Genomic DNA, 19,853 nt, shown 5'->3' with positions numbered 1-19,853 from the left:
AGGAGGCCGAGCTCCCACTGTTCAGACATTTAGGAATATCAGCTCTTTAGGGACCCGGCAGGGACCCGGGCGTGGGGTGGGGGGCGCAGCCCCTCCCCTCGGCTGTTGGGGCAGCTGAGCCAAGGGTCAGGCTGTGGTGGGGAGGGCAGGAGGGGCGGGGTCAGCCGGGATTGGGAGGGGAGCCGGTGTGGGCGGCTGGCAGAGGGAAGGAAAGACCAGCAGAGGGAAAGAGAAACTGAGAGAGGGAGGAGGATAGAAAGTAAAGAGAATTAGGGAAAGAGGAAATAGCAGATGTGGAGGGCCACAGAGAGAGAGAGAGAGAGAGAGAGAGAGAGAGAGAGAGAGAGAGGAAGAGGGAAGAGGGGGAAGAGGAAGAGACAAGAGACAGTGAGGGAAAGAGACAGATACAGACAGAGGGAGCCTGAGAGAGTATGAGATAGAGACTCAAGGAAGAGGCTGGATCTAAGAGAAAAAGATATGGACAGAAACAGAAGGATTGGGCGAGAAAGTGATACGGGTGTGTGTAAGTGTGTGTGAGAGAGAGAGAGACTGAAAGACACAGAGATTAGAGAGAGAGACAGAAGGCGAGACTGGTGACAGACAGTCAAAAAGAAAGGGAGAGTGTGAGAGGAAGAGAGACCACAAAAGAGGAGAGACTAAGACAAAAAGAGTGAGTGGATAATTGGGACTGAGGCCGAAGGAGGCAGCACCTGAGGAGGAGGAGGGAGGCTGTGGCCGGGAGCCCCAGCACCACCCTCTTCTCCCCTGTCCTTGGGACCCCAGAGCTGGTAAGTTCCCTGGCTGGGCTGGGAGGGGCTGCCTGGTGTACATTCCTGGTGTCTCCAGGGCTTCGCAGGGATGGCTTGTGGTGTGTATGGGAGGGCAGGAGACAGGTAGCTGATGGCAGCTGGAAAAAGGCAGAGGATGGGAGTTTTCTAAGCACAGAGAGGGGCAAATTCCTGGTCGGAGCACAGAGGGCAAGAATAAAAGAGCCCCTATTCTCTGTCTTGGGCTGTAGACAGCTGCCCCCCCCCCCCCGCAGCTGCCAGGGCCGCCCACCTCTCTTGGCATGGTTGTTGGTATGCTGTCCCAGGCCAGGGCCTCCCCAGCCCCCCAGGCCCCAAACAACAGGCTCTTTCTCTTCGGCCTCCTCCGACCTGGGAGTCCCTGACCCCATCTCTGTCCCCAGCGGGTCAGCTGCAGAGACACGCACACACGGCCCCTTTCTTTTCTCGAGCCCTGGATGGAGGAGGGCAGGCCTCGGAGCAGCCTCAGCCTGGCCAGCAGCGCCTCTACGGTCTCCTCTCTCGGCAGCCTGAACACCAAGGTCGGAGCTTCTCGGTGGGGCTGGGGAGAAGGGCAGGGCTCGTGGGCAGCCCCATCCTCCCGTTTCCCAGCTTTGGGTTCGCCCCACCCCAGGGACTCTGGTTTGTTAAGAACAACGGGGTCTGCCAGACCTAGTTAGTTCCCAAGTTGCCCACTAGCTGCAGTTAGGAATTCCGAGGCACTTCCAGCTGTCCCCACCCCTTGTATTTTCCTGATTCCCAGCCAGAGTAACAACCCCGCTTGACTCTGGTTGCTAAGGCCACTCCCCCCAGGAACTCAGAAGTAGTGGCTGCTCTTGATTAGGATGGAGATCTCCCCGTCCGGTCTCTAGCCATCCAATCTACCCGGTTCTGAAATTCTGCAAAGAAAGACCTTTCTCTGACAATAAGGCCCTCGAGGCCTGAGATACTTGCATTCCAGATCGTCACCCCGGCCCTGAGTTCAGCAACGACACTCATTTCCTTGTCCCCATGCCATTCCCCTCAGTCATTTCCAGTTTTCCAAGTTCAGTCGGAATCCATAGATTCCAACCTGACCTTGGTCACACCATCCCCAAGGGCATCCTGTGGGAATGTGGCTATGGATGCCTGCGGATGCCTGTGTACACAGGAGAGGGGACTCCATCTCTTGGGATGAAGGGATTTGGCGCCCCCTTCTACTCAAGACATGGTTGTGGAAGGATGTCTCTTTCTGGCACCAAAGCATCCTTTGATTCTGGCTGACCCATCACCAGAGACTCTGCATGGAGGTCTCTCCTAATTATTTCCACTTCAGATCCCAAAGGTCGCATAACATTCCTGGCTCTGGTGGCCAAGGGCATCCTCTCCTTGTCAGTGGACCCTTGATTCCCAAATTCCTCCCCTATTGGCCAGGATCCTCTTCCTTGCCTCCAAACACTCCCTCCACGCATAAAAAGTGTCCCTCAGTTCTGAATATGCACACCCAATTCTGATCTCAAAGCTTAGCTCCTTCCTTGCCCTGGTTTCTATAGGCAGTCCAGTGAGGGGGTCTCCTGCATCCCACTGCCCTGCCCGAGCCATCCGGAGGTCCTGTTCACTTCTGTCTTTACCTCCTCAGAAGCCCACCCGGGCAGTAAGCAAGGTGCACACCTTTGGGAAGAGGGGCAATGCGCTCAGAAGGGATCCCAACCTCCCCGTGCACATCCGAGGCTGGCTGTATAAGCAGGTGGGCTGACGGGAGAAGGGGAAGGACACTGAGTGACGCTGGAGGCTTGTCCCTGGCTGTCTGCGGTTTCTCTCCTTCCTGGTCTCCAAAATTGCCTTTTTTGCCATCACTGCTTCTCTCCTTATTGCGTCATTGTTTCACGTACTCATTACTCATTCCCCTTCTTGAACATGTACTTACAATGCGCCACGCCCTGGAACACATGCCAATACTATTAATAATAATCATAGCAGCTATGCATCGGTAGTACATTCGAGATGAGGGTGGAGTGGGGGTGAATGACAGACTCATAGATAAATAAATGGAATAAATGAAATAATATATAATATGTAGTATAAAACAAAATACATGAAATAAAAGATTTCGGATTGTAGGAAGTGTGAAATGAAAGGCTGTGAAGAAATAACACGGGGAAGGGGGCGCTCGAAAGTGGCCGAGGGGCAAAAGCTGCCCTTGAGAGCTGACCTTGACCTGTGGTCAGGAAAGCAGATAACATCTGAGCTGAGAACTAAATGACAAGAAGGAGCCCATCATGCTGAGATCTAGGGGTAGCGGCCCTCCTAAAGCAAAAAGCAAAAGGCTCTGCAGCAGGCCATAGCTTGGTGTTTGGAGCAAACAAGGGGAGAGATGGGAGGGGCGCTGGGCAGCGATTCTCAAAGAAAGTGTGGTCCCAGACGAGCAGCACCAGCATCCCCTGGGAACTTGCTAGACAGGTAAACCGTCGGGCCCCACCCCAGACCTACTGACTTCCGAACTCTGGGGAGGGGACCCAGGAACCTGGTTCTAACAAGCCCTCCTGGCGAGTCTTATGCAAGCCTGGTGCCCTGGGATAAGCAATGTGCAGTTTATTCAAAGTGTGAAGGTAAGCTCTGCTTTGAGCAGCGGACTCACATGATTTATCATTTGAAAAGATCCTGCTGCTTCTGTGGGAACAGACTGAAGAGAGGAGGGGCACAAGGTCGGGATGGAGTGGTTCTGGAAGAGGCGATGGGGGAGAGGCAGGATTCGGATTATGGCTTAGTGCCACGGTCCTGGCCTCTCTGTGTCTCAGGCTCCAGAACTATTGGACCAAGTCATCGTGCATATAGCCTGTGCCTAGTTTCTTGTTCACACCTTCCTGTACCTTCTCAATCCGCAGTGGACAGATGAGAAAACGTGAGGGGCCTAGTGGAGAAATGAATTGTTTAGGGGCAGTTTGAAAGTGGTGGAGCACTGTGTCCTCTCAAGCACAACACACTGGCTTCCAATTCTCCATCTGAATCCGTTGCATCAGATGTGTCTCTGTTCCTCTCCTCTCCCTGGGTCTCTGTCCCCAAGCTCCTGAGCATCACTTTTTCTATCTCCTTTCCTCCTTCTCCTCGACTCAGGCCTCTCCTCCCACTCTCGCTCTCCAGGACAGTGCGGGGCTCCGGCTCTGGAAACGCCGCTGGTTCGTCCTCTCCGGCCATTGCCTCTTCTATTACAAGGGTCAGTGCCCCAGCTGGCGTGGGGCGGGCGGCCCCCCACCCTTTTCTTCTAGCCTCTCGGCCTTCAGATCCCCGTGTGATCCCTGACCCCAGCCCCTCTTTTGCAGACAGCCGCGAGGAGAGCGTCCTGGGTAGCGTTCTGCTCCCCAGCTATAGTGTCAGGCCAGATGGGCCAGGGGTCCCCCGAGGACGGCGCTTCACCTTCACCGTGAGTCCATCCATCCCCTGTGGGCACCGGGAGATGGAGACAGGCATTGGAGCATCCGTTATTGGAGATAAAATATATTGGCCAGGTTCGATAGTGTCCTCCTTTTCGGAGGGCAGGGCCGTTCGGGTGGGTCCCCAGCTCTGTCTCCCCGTAGGCGGAGCACCCGGGCATGAGGACCTATGTTCTGGCTGCCGACACGCTAGAGGACCTGCGGGGCTGGCTACGTGCGTTGGGCCAGGCCTCCCGTGCAGAGGGGGATGACTGGTGAGTTACAGTTTATGCCCTTGACCCTGTACTTCCAACCTTGGTCAGTCTCCTCTACCGCAAGTACCTCTCCTTGAGGCCCGCCCCTCAACGTCCAATCACTAGTCTTCTAACTAAGGAGACTCCGCCCCCCTAGGCCACCATTGGAAGAACTTAAGCTCTTCCAATCAGCAAAAAGTCTTTCCCTCTAAGCTCCGCCCATCACTTTATCCCGCCCCCTCAGCAATAGTCCACACTCTCTGGCTCCCTCTGGCTTCTACACCCTCCCTTCCAGGTTGCCACCTAAACGATGTTGGGTAAATTTAAAAAAAAAAAAAAAAGAAGAAGAAGGAAAAAAAAGCTTCAGTTTGTTTCTATCTCTGTTTGCTCCAGTTTTCAGGCTGGAGATTCATAGTCTGGGGCTTTGGGTTCAGTAACCTGGACGGACCTTGTGGCCCGACACAAGTCACTTCCACACTTTAGCCTTAGTTTCCCCACTTGCAAAATGGGGACAGTGATTTATAAGGCACCACCTCTCCTTTTGTTCTGTATAGGTCCCTGTGTCCTGATCTGTGAAATCAGAATAAGGGTTGTTAGGAGGTTCAAAAAAGTGATGTTTTTATTTTTTTTCTATGCCCGCTCGAAAGCGGGAGTCCCAGGTCACCTACACGTCCCCAGCCCGGGGAGGGTCCTGGCGGCCTCGGTGGTCCTCTGGAGGTGAGCAAAAGGGAAGAGGGGTGCACCTTAGAATCACCAGAAGGGGCTCGCCTTTCCAGAGGTCATGGACGACCTGGGCAGCTCCCTCCCAGCCCCAAGGCTGACCTCCAGTCTGGACCCCGGATTCAGAGGACCAGGAGCCCGGAGTGAGTTGAACCAGGGAATCTAGGATGAGAAAGTTCTCTTGAGCTTTAGGGGAAAGGCAGTGTTGGGGATGAGGCCCAAGAGAAGGACTAGGGCTGGGACTGATTAGGGGTGTGGTTTAGTGTTTTCTTGCTAGAGTGATTTGCTGGGTTTCTTGTAGGGTCAGAGCCTGTCAGGAGATGCCAGTGAGAGGTTATTCAGGGTCTGCCCAAGAGGAGGGCTCTGCTCTTAGAGAGACAGTGAAACACACTGGGAGACCCGTCCTTGAGGCTGACTTGGTGGGTAGTGGGGTGAGGCGGCTCTAGTTGACCAAGTTCCCTAATTCTTTCTCCCCCACCACAGCCTGTTCATACCCCTCTCTCACCCTCCCTCCCCTCTGAGCCTCCCCCGGCCTCGTTCTGCTCCTGCACGCAGACCCCCTCCCTCCTCAGGTGACACAGCGTTCCCTGCCAGACCTCATACTCCCTTGAGTCGCATCGATGTGCGGCCTCCCCTGGATTGTGGTCCCCAGCGCCAGGCCCTCTCTCGGCCCCCCACTCCCCGCCGAGGACCTTCTTCTGAGGCTGGGACAGGAAGGCCCCCCAGAAGTCCCCAGAACTGGAATCAGGAGGCCAGAACACAGGTGAGGAGAGAGGTGATGGGGAGTGGGACTACATCTCCCTATGGCCATGGGGCTACCTTTCAGGCTGGTCTCTAGGTCATTGCTCCCTGAGCATCATGGGGATTGTAGTTCGGCATAATCATAGCTGGGTTCAGATGTAAAAAAGGAGAATAGACTTTATCTCCCATCAATCCACAGGGCTGTCTTTTCAGGCTGGTCTTAGGGCATTACTCTTTAAGCATTATGGGGCTTGTAGTCCAGAATACTCTCCAACACAATGTTGGGAAAGATAGTGTGGGTTGCATTTGTCTTGTGTCTCCTGTTTATCCTTTCAAGTTGGTAACCTGCTATTTTCTCTGAGCATCATGGAATTGTAGCCCAGAATATCCACAGCTAACCACAAGTGTGAGAGTAAGGACAGATTGAAACTTTGATCTGCCTCTGGGGCTGTTTTGCCAGGCTTGTCTATTTGTTATGATCCTCTGTGTCCCCATGGTGGCACCCAGCTGCAGAGCAGGTAGTTGAGGAAGTTGCAGGGGCTCAGTTCTGAACTTCAGAGAGTCTCTTAGGGCACTTCAGTTCTGGACACATGCACTTTAGTATTTGTCAGCAAGACATGTCACTTTCCAAACATCTCTATTTCAATATTCCTCCCAGGCCCCTTCTGGCTCCTCTACATATCTCCAGCTCCCCCCAAGACCTCCTGGGACCCGGGCTTCCATGGTTTTATTGGTAAGTGTCCTGGGGTACCTGCAGTCTGCGAAGGTCCCCTCCCTTGCTTTCTTTGCTATGGCAAATGTCATCTCCTGGACCAGGGAACACTGAATGTTTCAAGGTCTTTGGGTTGGTGCTTCTATTAGCTTCCTAGGGCTGCCTCAAACTAGGTAGCACATATATGGAATATCTTTCCATTCATTCATATAATCTTCTAGATCTTTTGAGTTTTAATGTTTTTCCATAGAGATCTTGTGTGTTCTTAGTTAAGGTAACTCCTCAATTCCTGATAGTTTTTATAGCGTTTGAATAGTGTCTTCTTTCAAAATTATGTTTTCTAGTTATTGATGGCATAGAGATATGCTGTGAACGTTTGTAGCTTCATCTTGTACTCGGCATCCTTGTTGAATTCTCTTATTTGTTCTAATTGCTCTTTGGCACTATTGGTTTTTCCAGGTAGAGGAACATATCTATACATATGATGGTTTTATTTTCCCCTTCTTATTTTTACACCTTTTTTGTTTGTTTGTTTCCTTTTTCTTATGGCATTGGTCAGGATCTCCGATACTGTGTTATAGAGTAACAGCAATAGTGAACGTACTCATTTATCCTCATAGAGGACATGTCTACACTTTCTCCATTATAACATATGCTATAGTTATTTAGTGACACAAGCCATTTATCTTCCTAAAGCCAAGAATCAGGCAGTTGGTCTGCTGAGGTTTGCTAAAGCTTGGAGCGAAGCTCATGGGTCTGTCAGCAGAAACAGGGCTTGGCTCAGCACTGACATAAAAACCTGCCTGTCCATGTAACTCCTGGCTTTTCTCCTTCCCCTCAGCCAGGTCCCCCCCTGGACTCAACCTTTCACCAAAGCTTGGAGACAGATGTAAGTTACTCCTGATCCAACCCCTGCTGAGTTCTCAGAGTTAGAAAGAGAATATTCTAGATGGTGGGGAGGGGGAAATAGAAAGTAAGGGAACAGCCAGATCTGGCCCACGAATAGCTCCCATTCTCTTTTATCCAGACTCTGTTGACCAAGTTGTGCGGGCAGGACAGGCTCCTGAAGAGGCTGCAGGAGGAGATAGACCAGAGGCAGGAGGAGAAGGTATAGGGCTCTGGGACCGGAAAGGGACACCTTGCCTCTCCGTCTGCAGTTAGCCCTTCCGATCCTCAGCACGCTGGATGTGGGAGGACACCTTTTTTCTCTCTCTGGGGCTGGGCGTGGCTTCCGGAGATGAATCTTTTCTGCTCTGCACAGGAGCAGCTAGAAGCAGCCCTGGAGTTGACCAGGCAGCAGTTGGGCCAAGCGACCAGGGAGGCTGCAGCTCCTCCGAGGAACTGGGGGCGCCAGCGCCTTCTGCAGGACCGACTGGTCAGTGTGAGGGCCACTCTTTGTCACTTGACCCAGGTAAGTGTCTGGAAAGGGGCGTCCCCTCTCAAGAAGCCCCAGGACTCTATAGGTTGTTAGTGAAGGGGACTTGACCCCCAGAGTTCATGGGAAGGCAGTTCTTAAGAATGGCCCCCCACCTCCAAATTTTAAACTATTGGTTTTGACCGTCCTAGAGGGTAAACGGCGGAGAAGAGGCAGAACTTAATTTAGTAGTTTAAGAGGGTGATTTAGATACAGGATTCCTGGTTTCGAGTCTCAGCTCCCACTCATATTAGCTGTGTGACCTTAGAAAAATTATTTAACCCCTCTGGGCCTTAGATGCACCTTATGTCAACGCGAGATGGTAAACAATTTACTTCGTAGGGTCCTCATGAACATTTCATAGATATACGTCAATGAAAGAATGAACGAATGACTGTGTAGGATCTGGAAATGCTGAGCAAGATTTAAGTGTTAGCTATAGCTATTATCATCTGTGAAATGGAGACCTTAGTAGTCCCAAGAATTAAATGAGTGCCAAGAACAGAGCCTAAAACGTGTTAAGTATGTAATGTTATTTGCTATGAGTGTTATTATTGGTATCGGCCAGGAGGTTCCTGCTGCCCAGGGTGAGTGGGGGGTTGTGGTCTTAAGAATTCATTTGATGCGCACTGGGGAGTGCAGAGGAAATCCAGAGATTTTAGAGAAAGCTATTTCTCTACGCCAATAGCTCATTGGAACGGCAGGTTCCATACCTACTCTGGGGTTCCTCTCAGTCGGAGCAAAGAGACCTGTGGGAATTGTAGTTCGAGGACGGACTGGGGACAGATCTGGTGGGTGGGCATGCTAACCCCATGTCTCCCTTTCCGGGACCTGAGGAGCGAGAGCGGGTTTGGGGCACGTACAGCGGCCTGGAGCAGGAGCTGGGCACCTTGAGAGAGACCCTTGAGTACCTGCTGCACCTTGGGTCCCCCCAGGTACCTCCTTGCCCCGAACCCGGAAGCCCCGCCCTCGACTCCAAGTTCACCCGGAAACCCTTTTGGTATTTAAGCCCCTCCCACCGAACCAAACCCCTCCTACTTTATCATAAGCTCCTCCCCCATCCTTTTCTTTCATTTTAAACCTCTTATTGTAGTTAACACCAAGCCTTTCACTTTAACACCTATCTTTAGATTCTCCTCTCTGGTTTTAAATCTCTCTTATTTCAAAGCCTTCCTCTCTGTGTCAGAACTCCACTCCTCAGCCCTGTCCCCATCCACGAAGCTTCCCTCTCATCTTCTGCACTCTGACTTTTGCTGTTAAATTTATCCTCTGGAGTTTCTAGTTCTAAATCCGGTGTTTTAGTTCAAGCCCCGCTGCTGCAGTGTGAGCCCCCTTGCTTAGCCTCAGACCCACTTCCTCATTCTAAGCCTAGCCATCAAGTTTCTAAATCAACGTTTAGTTGAAAACAATTTCTAGTATTAAACGTACACTCACGGATTTAAGCCCTGCTTTCTTTGTGCTAAACCCTCACACTTCCTTGTAACATCCACCCCTCAACTCTAATTGCCCGCCTACAGGTGTTAAATATCACAGCCCTAGCAATATGTGAAGAGAATAATACATCACAACCAAATTGGGTTTATTATAGGAATTCAAGGTTAGTTTAACACCTGAAGAATCAGTCCATGTATTTTGCCACATTTAACAAAATAAAGGAGAAAAACCACATGATCATCTAAATAAATGCGGGGGGGAGAAATGACACAATTCAACATCCACCTGTAATAAATGCTCTCAGTGAAGTAGGAATAGAAAGGAACTTTTAAATCTGATAAAATGCATTTAAAAGAAATCTACAGCAAACATTGTAGTGGTCATTTAAATATTGAAAACTTTCCCCTGATATCAGGGACAAGACAAGGATGTCTGCTATTACCAGTTCAAGTCAATATTATACTAGAGGTCCTAGACAGTATAAGTAAGTCCGAGAAATAAATAAAAGGTGTAAGGACCAGAAAGGAAGAAGTAAAGCTGTTTTCATTTATAGATGACATGATATTTAAAGTATCCAAAATAATCTTCAGATAAACTATTAGAATAGGCAAATTTAATAAAATCACTGAATGCAAGGTTAACACGTAAAAATCAGTTGTCCTCCTATATGCGAGTACCTAGCAATTAGAAAATAAATATTATAAACAGTGGTGTTTGTAATTAGCACAAGCAAATTAAATGTCTAGAAGGAACTCACACGAGAGATATGTAAGGCACCTGCTCTGAAAGCCACAAAACATTATTAAGAGAAGGCAAACACCCATATAAATGGGGATATGGATATATACCATGTTCATAGATAGGAAAGATACACTAACAAAGATGTAGTCTCCCCCTAATTGATGATTTCCCTCATAAGGATCTGCAATCCCAGTAAATATCCTGAAGGTTTTTATGTGGAGATTGACAATGGTATCTGTAAGTGCAAAAGGCCAAGAGTAGCCTGGACATCTTCCAAGAACAATGCCGGATGTCAAGCCTGATTGTATAGTAACAGTGTATAAAACAGCATAGTATTGGCACAGGTTTAGACAAATGGACTGAAGAAATAGAACAGAGTTTTCAGAAAGTTATATAGTCATCTATCATGATAGGAGTAATTGCAGAGCAGTACAGGAAAGATGGTGTTTGTGATAAATAGCGATAGGTCAATGGGATATCCAGATGGAAATGGATATTCACAAATACAGCCTCCATATGTACAAATAGTGCATTTGTGACTCCATAATTGTAGCCCAGCTGATTTCAGACCCTGTCTGTGGCCTATGAACTTTAACCCTTCCTGCATTTTCCCACTTTGAGTAACAAATTTTTTTCCTCTCTCCAGGACAGAGCATCTGCTCAGCAGCAGCTGTGGATGATGGAAGACACACTGGCGGGTCTGGGGGCACCCCAGAAACCACCCCCCCACACTGAGCCTGACTCCTCATGCCCCACGCTCCAAGGAGAGGAGTCCTCAGAGAGGGAGGTGAGACACACGCCTTTCTCCCCACCCCCCAGTTTCCTGTCCCATCTGCCCCTGGTTCAACTCATTACCCACTCACGTCTTTCCCTCTCCCATGACCAGCTAACCAACTTCAGGCAAGTCTTTTATGCTACGGAAGCCTTTGTTTCCTCGTTCGTTATAAGTGGTCAGCATCCAGTGCTGTGCTGGAGCCAGCTCCCATCACTTCCCAGGGGCCAGCTTCCTGCGTCTCTTCCCAGCTCCACATTGACCATAGTGGGGGTGTTTACACCAGGGTAATTGGCAAATGCTACAAACCAGAGCTGTTTCCCCCCAGAGGTATTGGTTCAACGTTTACCAGACACTTCTGGTCATAACTCCCACCTCGCAGGGCTCTGTAAGAAGGAGAAAGACTGACTAGGAAGTGCCAGGTGCTCAAGAAGCATAAGCCACTATCGTGATATCTGGGTCAGAGCCACTGCTTGCTGTGACCTGCAGATCATGTATGCAGGAGACCTGGGTTCTGATCCCAGCTCTTCTCTTTTTATGACATCAGTTGTTGACCTCATTCTCTGAGCCTCAGTTTTACCATGTGTAAAACAGCGATAATAATAGGTGTCTTGTAGATTTTTGGGAAATTTAATGAGAAAATGCAGGAAAAGTATTTAGCACTGTGCCAAATCCATAGTCACTACAAAAATCTCACATTTATAATGCCTTTCCAAGTGCCAGGCGCTGTTCTAAGGGCCTTACATGTATGGAGTCAATCCTCATATTGGAAGTTCAGATATGGCCCAGAGAGGTAAAGTGTCTTGCCCAAGGTCACACAGCTGAGAAGCAGCAGGGCCAAGATTGGAAACCAGGTCCTCCGACTCCTGGTTTTCAATCTTAATCCTAGGTATGTTGTGTCTCAGCTTCTAAGCACTTGAAAGTGGTAATGACAATGACAATGACAATGATTGTCATGAGTCCCCTTCTCCAACCCCTCCAGAGCCTGCCTGAATCCTTGGAACTGAGCTCAGCCCGGTGCCCCGAGGCTGACTGGGGGTGGCCCCCCGGGGGCGGCAGAGACCTCCCCAGCCCTCGCTCAGGTGAGCCTCTCGGGCGGGTCAGGGTTCGCTTGGCATTTCAGGTCCTCACCAGGTCCCATTCTGTCCTTCCAGGTCTTGGATCTCCAAGGGTCTCCCGGGCCTCTAGCCCTGAGGGTCGCCTCCCCAGGTCCCCACAGCCAGGAACCAAGGTAAGGCAGTCTGTCACCCCTTCCATTCCATCTTATAACCCTTTGATCTGACTACCTCTACCCACCCCCACCAGTCCTCATGAGGGAACAGCTGGGAGAGGGGAGTTGTAAGGCTGCACCCCAGATCAGAGAGAATGTGGTTTGTGAAGAGCATCGGGATCAAGTTTTGTCTCTGCCACTTCTAGGCTGTGTGACTTTGGGCCAGTGACTAAAGCTCTCTGTGCCTCCATTTTTTCATCTGCAAAACAGAGCTAATAGCAGTGTCTACCACCTAGAACTGACGTGAAGATTCAAATTAGGTTGGAAGTAGTGTCTGGATAGAGTAAGTACTGCATTCATTCATTTATTCATTCAGCAATTCATTCATTCAACAAATAGTGATTAAATATCCTCTTTACTGTCCAAGAAGGTAGCCAGTAGCCACACACAGCTATTTAAATTTAAGTGACTTAAAATGGCATAAAATAAAAAAATTCACTTACTCCCTACATTTCAAGTGCTCGGGAGCCACATCACACGGCCACCCTGTTGGGCTGTATCTACATAGAACATTTCCATCATCATAGGAAGTTCTAAGGCACAGAGCTATGTAGACGCTGAGGTCACAAATGTGAACAAGATGAGAAAAAAAAAATGCTGCCCTCATGAATGTGGCATTCTGGTGGCTGTCAGGGGCAGATAATGAGCAATCACTTTATGTTGTTTTATACATTACAAATGCTAAATAAAAACAGGAGGAGGGGGACCCTGGGGAAGGAGCGCAGTTGTAAATAGCTGGTCTGGGGAGGCCTCATGGGGAGCGAGCCTTGGGGACATCTGGATAGAGGGGGACATCTGGTGGAAGAGCATTACAGGCGAAGGGAGCAGCCTCTGAGGCAGGAGTGGGCCTGGCATGTTGGCAGGGCAGCTAGAAAGCCCGTGTGAGTCAGCGAGCGATGGAGAGAGAGGTGGCTGATGGATAATGAGAGAACAGATGGATAATGGGGACAGATGATACTGGGCCTTGTGGTCCGTGGGGAGGACTTTGTTCTGGCTGTAATGGAGCCGGGAGCCAGGAGAGTTCCGAGCAGAGAAACCCCAAGTGGGAACGGGCGCCGTCTGGTGATCATATGGGGAATAGCCTGCGGGGCCCAGGGCTGAGGCAAGGAGCCAGGGGACAGGGCGGGTGGGAGGAGGGCAGGGAGTTGGGGGGATTGGGGGGACGGGGCGGGGTGGGGGGGAGCGGTTTCCACTCGGTCAGAAGGAGTGCAGACGTTGAGAAGGAGTCGGAGTCTAGGTCTTTAAGTCTTCAAACTTTATCCCAAACGCTTGGCACCAGATATAATTTAAAACGCAAAATTATGCAGATTCTAGACCAATAACATGGTGCATGTACCACATATTAAGTAAAACCTCTAGCAGCGTCTGGCACCGCACCCTGAATCAAACACATTAGAGCCTCTGCAATAAAATGTGTGGATATTCGTACTAAATGGGATAGAGGCTATAAAATACATCTCGATTTAAATGTCAAGGTTTTTTTTTTTCCTAATAGTCATGAACTTCTAAATGAGCGAGTCAGAGTGGAATACGAATAGATTAGAGGTTTAGCCAGACGTGTCACACAATCCAGCACGAATGAAGCCAAATACCAAAATTGTACACCTGCAGTAAATGCTCATGACTTCCAGCGGCTTGAGGACTGTGAAGACAGAGGTTATGGGTCAGCGATTGGCATTGTAGTAGAATCGAAATTGGACATCGGAGGCGGGGCCAGGACTGGGGTTCCCTGGGGATGAGGCACGAAGCCTTCGTAGTTTCATGCTGTGTTATCTGCTCCTTCACAAAGGGTCTCATGTGGGCAGTGTCCCTTTCATCAAGCAAGTACACACTCTTGGTCAGTGAGAAATACACACTGTCAGCAGTGAACTGATCACCTGTTTCAGCATTTCATCTGTGAGGAGTTTTCCCTCTGTGTCCCCGATATTAGCAACATGATCACTTTAGTGCTCTCGAATTTCTGATCTTACACCATCTCAGCGGTTTCTCTCTCTGCCAATAGATACCCAATAGACAGGTTATTGCAGGTGTCTAATAAGAGCATCTCCTTGGACCCGGTCACCTTGGGCACAAATAAGAAAACTCAGCTTCCTCTTCTTATCAGCAACGCCAAATCTGGTTTCTCAAGGACATTCGGGAAAACAGGTCCTTCAGTTTTCGTCTGCAGGGTCAGAGGCTGGCCTGGGGTGGCGTTAGCTTCTGCCCGTTTGCCAGCCTTCTTCCAGGCACTGATGGCTGCACATTGGCATCATTAAGAGGTCTTGGGTCCTGGGTTTCCTGCAGCCAGCAAACAGTTAAAAGAAAAAAAGAGGGGGTGGTGGTGATCTTTGTTGTTCACGGAGTTTCTGCTTCTGTGGTTAGAAGCTGTGTGTGGAGATGACACACTCGACAGGAACCAAATGCCCCCACAATGTCACCCTTCACGAGACAGGAAGGTTTCCAGAGAGTGTATTCAGGACCCCAAACGCGACAGTTCTTCTCGTCTACATTGTCTGCAACGATCTCATGCCACTGATCACAAATCTGAACTTGTCCAAAAAGATTTTCCTGGGTCCCATAATTTTTTTTTTGTCTTTTTTCTAATTAAAATCATTGGGGTAACATGATTCGATTTCTTGTTTGCATAATAATGGCCAAGTTATGGAAAGTCGCAACCTGTTCCACACTGTGTCTTGTGCGTGCCTGTGGCGCTAGCATGTCCACGGACAGACCACCTGAACCTAGGATCCTTCGAGGCTGTCATTGTCACTTGTCATTGCTGTCGATGTTTTTATAGGAGCATCACTGTGGAACTGGTTTATCCGTAGTATAGATTTTTGTTTTAGAACTCAGTTTTCATCAAGTATTATCTTTGCAGACTCATCAGTGTAATTTCTGATTTGCAGATGCTCTGGCCACTGCAGATCATCAGATATTTTATATCATGTGCCTTTTCCGTGTTGCCAGCCAATGATCACAATCAATGTTCAGGTCTCTGTGGAATGTTCTAGCTTGTTTCGTGACCAAAACAAAGCCAGTTGGGGGCATCTAGTCACATTCTTGTCGTGGTCCAGGTCTTCGTGTTTGGCCCTATGCAGTATTTCTGCGCTTGTCATCAGTTCCTGGTTATCAGCATCCCTGGAAAACTTGCACGACATCTTTCTGTTCATCTCATGTCCCATACGGGGGTACCTCATGGGTCGTACTCATTACTGTGGATACGAACACTAATCAGTCCTTTCTGAGGAAGGCGCGGCCTTCTGCATTCTCTGTGGTATGTGTCTGTGAATTGTTGGGGCTGCTCGAGAATTGCTCCACCCTCACCCCAATGGTTAGTTACTGGGCTGCCAAGGGCCTGAGCTCAGGGGCGGTACGAGTCCCAGGCATGGCCACGAGGTGGCAGTTGTACACACGGGCTGTGTGTTTGGTCCTCACACAGAACGTTGCCCGGCTAGCCTTAGTGAGACCCTTCAGAGGTTACTGCGTAGGGGCCACTGCCCAGAGGTGGTGGGGAGAGGGAGAGAAGGAAGATAGGAGAAGGGGCTTAAAGGTCAAGGTGATGTCACTTAGCACCACAGTGGGAGGTCTCTGAGTTGCAGAGCTGAGGACAGCAGCTGCTCGGGGTCCTTCATAGCTGACAGATGGATCCTGACTCATGGCTAGCAGATTTAGGGTACAGCATAGTGGAACATTCAAAGCAGGCAGGCTCTACATGGCTAAAAATATCCACCTATTTGAACTATATTTGAAACAAGCGGATGTATAGAAGTTTGAACTTGGCCCTGGCAGGATTTCAGGCTAGTGGTTTGGCCCACTGTGAGGAAAGAAATGACAAAGGGCCAATGAATGGCATCCACCGTGCCTGGAGCAGGGGGACGTGCGACTCGGGGTCAGAGCAAAACAGTGAACTGCAGTGGATCCAAGCTGTCTCTCTAGAATTTTCTATTTGGAGACTGCACTGAAGCGTTCTCTTCCTTTTTTAAATTAAAAAAAATTTTTTTTTTTGCTTAAACAACACATTTATTGTCATAATTCTGTAGGCTAGAAGTCTGAAATCAAGGTGTCCTCAGGGTGTTCTCGTTAGGGACGATCCTGTGCCAAGTTTTGTCCCTCAGCTCGCGGCAGCCTACGTCCACTTGTCGCGTGGAGTCCTCCCCATGTGCATGTCCGTGCAGGTGTGTCGGCCCATTTCCTGCCCTCACCATCCCGGACACCTGAAGGCCTGTCTTCATTTAGTCCCGTCTCTGTCCCCCTTTCGTTCAAGCTGGTGGTATTTCTGCTGAGATGGTTTGCTGGATCCACGTGTCACATGACCCATCCCATGGCAAACGGGTTGTCCAGCCACACCCGAGGCGTTCTCTGCAGAACACGCTTTCTCATTTGTCACAGTATGGGTAGGCTGAGAATTTTCCAGATCTTCAAGCTCAGGTTTCTTTTCGTTTTTCTTCACTTTAACTCTGACCTCTTGCAGTTTAAGTTCTTAAGACTTTAGTCCACAGTCACGGTGTCAACAGGCCGCACTCCCTCCAAAGTCACCAGAGACGGGTCAAATCTGGGGCTCTCTCCTGTCTTCCAGCGCTTTCCTGACTTGTGGGCACATAACTCCAAACTGGCACATGACATTCTCCCTGCGAGCATCTTCCCTCTGGCTTCCCTCTAGGCTAACCCAAGCTTATCTTTTGGACAATTTAGTTATCAATAAATCCCTTTCCTCCTGTTGTTTTTTTCAAAGCTGACTTAAAGGTGGTGGTGGTTGTTTTTTAATCAGAAGCATCCCAGCATCTTACCTATTAGTGCAAAGAAGCTTGATATGTGCAGGAAATTATGGGCATTGGTCAGGCTGGGGCTTCAGGTTCAAATACAGGGCAGCTGATGGAATGGAGGCTGGAGAGGTGGTTGAGGACCAGGCCTCTGGGGGCCCCAAATGCCTTTGTCCCAATGGACTGTGGGAGGGACAGCAGCAGCTCTGGGTGTGGGATGAGCCCTCTGAGCTCTGGTGGTGAACCTACTGGAAAGGGCGAGACAGGAGGCTAAGAGGTTTAGGGGAGAGAGAGAGTGGAGGTCAAGGTTAGGGTCTTGAGGGCTTCTCACCCCCCTAGGCGCCCCCGGCCCGGCTCCGCATGAGCGCCCAGGAACAGTTGGAAAGAATACGCAGAAACCAGGAGTGTGGACGGCCTCTCCCTCGGTCAGCTTCTCCTCGGCTCCTTACTCTGGGGAGGACACTGTCCCCAGCCAGACGCCAGCCTGACCCGGAGCCGCGGGTGAGGGGAGCAGAGGTGTGTGTGTGTGTGTAGGGGGGAGGGTGATGGTAGTGGGGCCTCTGCTCCTAGTTTGAGCCTTAGCTTTCCTCTCTGTGAAACACATCAGGACAGTCCCTGCCTCCTCACCCAGAACTAGGTTTCTGAGCTCACCCCAACTCGTACCTGAGCGGAAGTCAGCAGCGTCCTGGTTCCGTCAGCAGTGCAGGGTTGCGGTGGGGCAGGGGCACCATGGGTCTGGATTGGAGGCCCAGCGTTTTTTGTTTTTTCATGTTTTTTTTTTTTCAGTTACTGTGTGTTGTTAAAGGCAAAAAAAAAATCGAGGAACTAGGAAAATCGATTTTATTTACGCTATTGCAACGGGACGAGAGCTCCATCGAGATCAGAGTGTGTCATGGAGTGGTTTCATCTTAGACTTTTCTGGGAAGGAATTAGACAAGTCACTGGTGGGGCGTCTTAGGGTTAGGATTATTTTTGTAAGGGGGGGCACCTCAGGTGAACACCAAATGTTTATCTCTGTCTCGCTAGTTTTTGGGGAGACAGTTCAGTTAATCGTTTATGAGGTAAAGAGTGAATTCGGGGGGTCTGTTTCTGGCCTTGTCATAGGAAAACAAAGTGGGGGATCCTCAGTCTCAAGTCATCCGGAGAAGAGGGGTTCTTTGCCATTGTCAGGGTCTCTGGGGGCAATTTCACCCCCTTTGAGCCCCCTTCGCTTCACCCCCAGCACGTGGGGCTTCGGGGTGAGGAATATTAATACCTCGATTCCTTTGCAGCCTGTACTAGGACACTCAGGAGCCCAGAAATGGCTCCGAAGCTCTGGGTCCTGGAGCAGGTGAGGAGCTGGAGGGGGGCGGGGGCAGGAGCTGGGAAATCAATCTGCCAAAGGGGAGGAGAGCATCCTTGTTATTAAGGGCTCCCGACTACCGGAGCCCAGATTGCAGAACCCTCCTGGGGCGCCAGAAAGCCCTAGATATCCAGTGAGACCCTCGGGTTCCCCAAGCCGCAAACCTGGGTGGATCGCGAACTCCGCCGGAGCATGGGGAAATCGGGTGAAACTCAGCTCATTGTACGTGTCCCCCAAATCTTTTTTCTAGCCCGAGGAACACCGCCCCTTATTCACCGACATCAGAAGGTCACCGCGAGCGAGTTCTCAGCCTCTCTCAAGCCCTGGCCACTGAGGCGTCACAGTGGCACCGGATGATGTCAGGTGAGGAGGGCCTGGGGACCTTGGGGTCCTCGGTTTTAGGGAGCCAGAGGCCTGGAATCATAGGTCCTGGCGGGGAGGGATGTCGGGACAGCTGGGAATCCCCTTGTCTTGATGAGGAAAGTGCTGGGCAGGGCTCCGGAGGGGATGGGGCCCCGGAATCCCGCCTCCCAAAGTTCGCCATTCTCCAGGTGGAAATGTGGACTCGGGAGGAGACCCTGTGCCCCCTGCGCCACCTCCTACGTCAGACCCCACGCCCCCGGTGACCTCGCCCCCCAAGTCCCCTGTGGCCAATTCTCGCTGCACCGGGTTCTCCCTCCGAGGCGGTGGGCGTGGCTCAGGCCCCGCCTCCTGGGAGCCCACGTGGGATTCCGGGACCGCCCTGTCCCCAGAGGAGGGCGCCTGGCCTCTGCGAGTCACCCTGCTGCAGTCCAGCTTCTGAGCGCAGCAGGGAATCAGAGCGCGAGGACACAGCTCGGAGCTGCCACCTGAAGATCCTGAGCCGCTCTGGGCACCTAGGGGCGTGATCCGGCCGCCTGCCTGCAAGGGGAAGGGGCTCCTATGGCCAAAGTTTGATTTTCCAGGCACTTGTCCAAATCCAGATTAAAAATTTGAACTTTCATTTAATTAGCTTTGTCTTTCTGTTTGGGGTTGTGACGCTGGGGTGTCCGAGGGACAGAGCTGGAGTCTGGAAGGGGCAGGGGCCTCGGCCTTGCAGGTCTGAAGAAGGAGGGAGCCTGGGGTCTAGATTACTGGGTTTGAGGGGCGAGGGGTCTGGAGCCCAACTTTCCGGCCTCTGGGTTTCCTGGCAATGCGCGGGGGCCTGGCTTCCAGGATCCAGCTCCCTGTTTGTCGTTAGAGCCAAGCCTCACCGGACCCTGCAGGTGGAAGGCGGCCCAGAGTGAGTGGCAGAGGGACAGACCGACCGACTGACACAGGGTGGCTGCGGGGTGGCTGCGGGAACGCGTTACCCGGGGAAGGAGGTCATTGGGACGCGTGGGGCAGCGGGGCATCTGAGCCGACATCGTGAGCGCCTCTGGCGAGAGAAGTCTTGGCTGGAATATCGGAGTCTGAGAGAGGAGAGACCCCGCGGTCTACTGAGTGTGGGTTGCAGTCCAGATTCCGGTCTTACACAATCCAGTGTGCGATGCTAACGAAGGCGTGGGAGTGGTAGCCCTGA

The 19,853-nt window shown here is 50.9% G+C and overlaps 1 protein-coding gene across 13 annotated transcripts; it reads left to right on the top strand.

The window, feature by feature from the left end:
- Nucleotides 1-224: 224 nt before the first annotated feature.
- Nucleotides 225-19,300, top strand: PLEKHA4 (pleckstrin homology domain containing A4). 13 transcript variants are annotated; one of them, XR_004954298.1, is made up of 20 exons: nucleotides 225-788; nucleotides 1,190-1,327; nucleotides 2,404-2,511; nucleotides 3,906-3,978; nucleotides 4,085-4,185; nucleotides 4,340-4,449; nucleotides 5,076-5,291; nucleotides 5,632-5,911; nucleotides 6,548-6,622; nucleotides 7,443-7,490; nucleotides 7,629-7,709; nucleotides 7,863-8,012; nucleotides 8,852-8,950; nucleotides 10,837-10,977; nucleotides 11,945-12,044; nucleotides 12,117-12,193; nucleotides 16,476-16,605; nucleotides 17,311-17,472; nucleotides 18,243-18,301; nucleotides 18,564-18,648. XR_004954298.1 is itself a non-coding variant. In XM_016122508.2 (20 exons), exons 2-20 carry the CDS (start codon nucleotides 1,244-1,246, stop codon nucleotides 19,113-19,115), a joined length of 2,343 nt encoding a protein of 780 aa, XP_015977994.2. In that variant the 5' UTR covers nucleotides 225-788; nucleotides 1,238-1,243; the 3' UTR covers nucleotides 19,116-19,300. The 13 variants fall into 13 exon arrangements, 11 of the variants coding, with proteins under 11 accessions (XP_015977994.2, XP_015977995.2, XP_015977992.2 ...); XR_004954297.1 differs by having other exon boundaries at nucleotides 17,311-17,487; nucleotides 18,564-18,641; XM_016122508.2 differs by lacking the exon at nucleotides 16,476-16,605 and adding an exon at nucleotides 18,865-19,300 and having other exon boundaries at nucleotides 1,238-1,327; nucleotides 17,311-17,487; nucleotides 18,564-18,676.
- The last annotated feature ends 553 nt before the right edge of the window (nucleotides 19,301-19,853 follow it).

The sequence above is a fragment of the Rousettus aegyptiacus genome, unplaced genomic scaffold (assembly GCF_014176215.1).
Source record: "Rousettus aegyptiacus isolate mRouAeg1 unplaced genomic scaffold, mRouAeg1.p scaffold_m13_p_14, whole genome shotgun sequence".
In the NCBI taxonomy this organism is placed as follows: Eukaryota; Metazoa; Chordata; class Mammalia; order Chiroptera; family Pteropodidae; genus Rousettus; species Rousettus aegyptiacus.
This window is presented reverse-complemented; position numbering and strand designations above follow the sequence as displayed.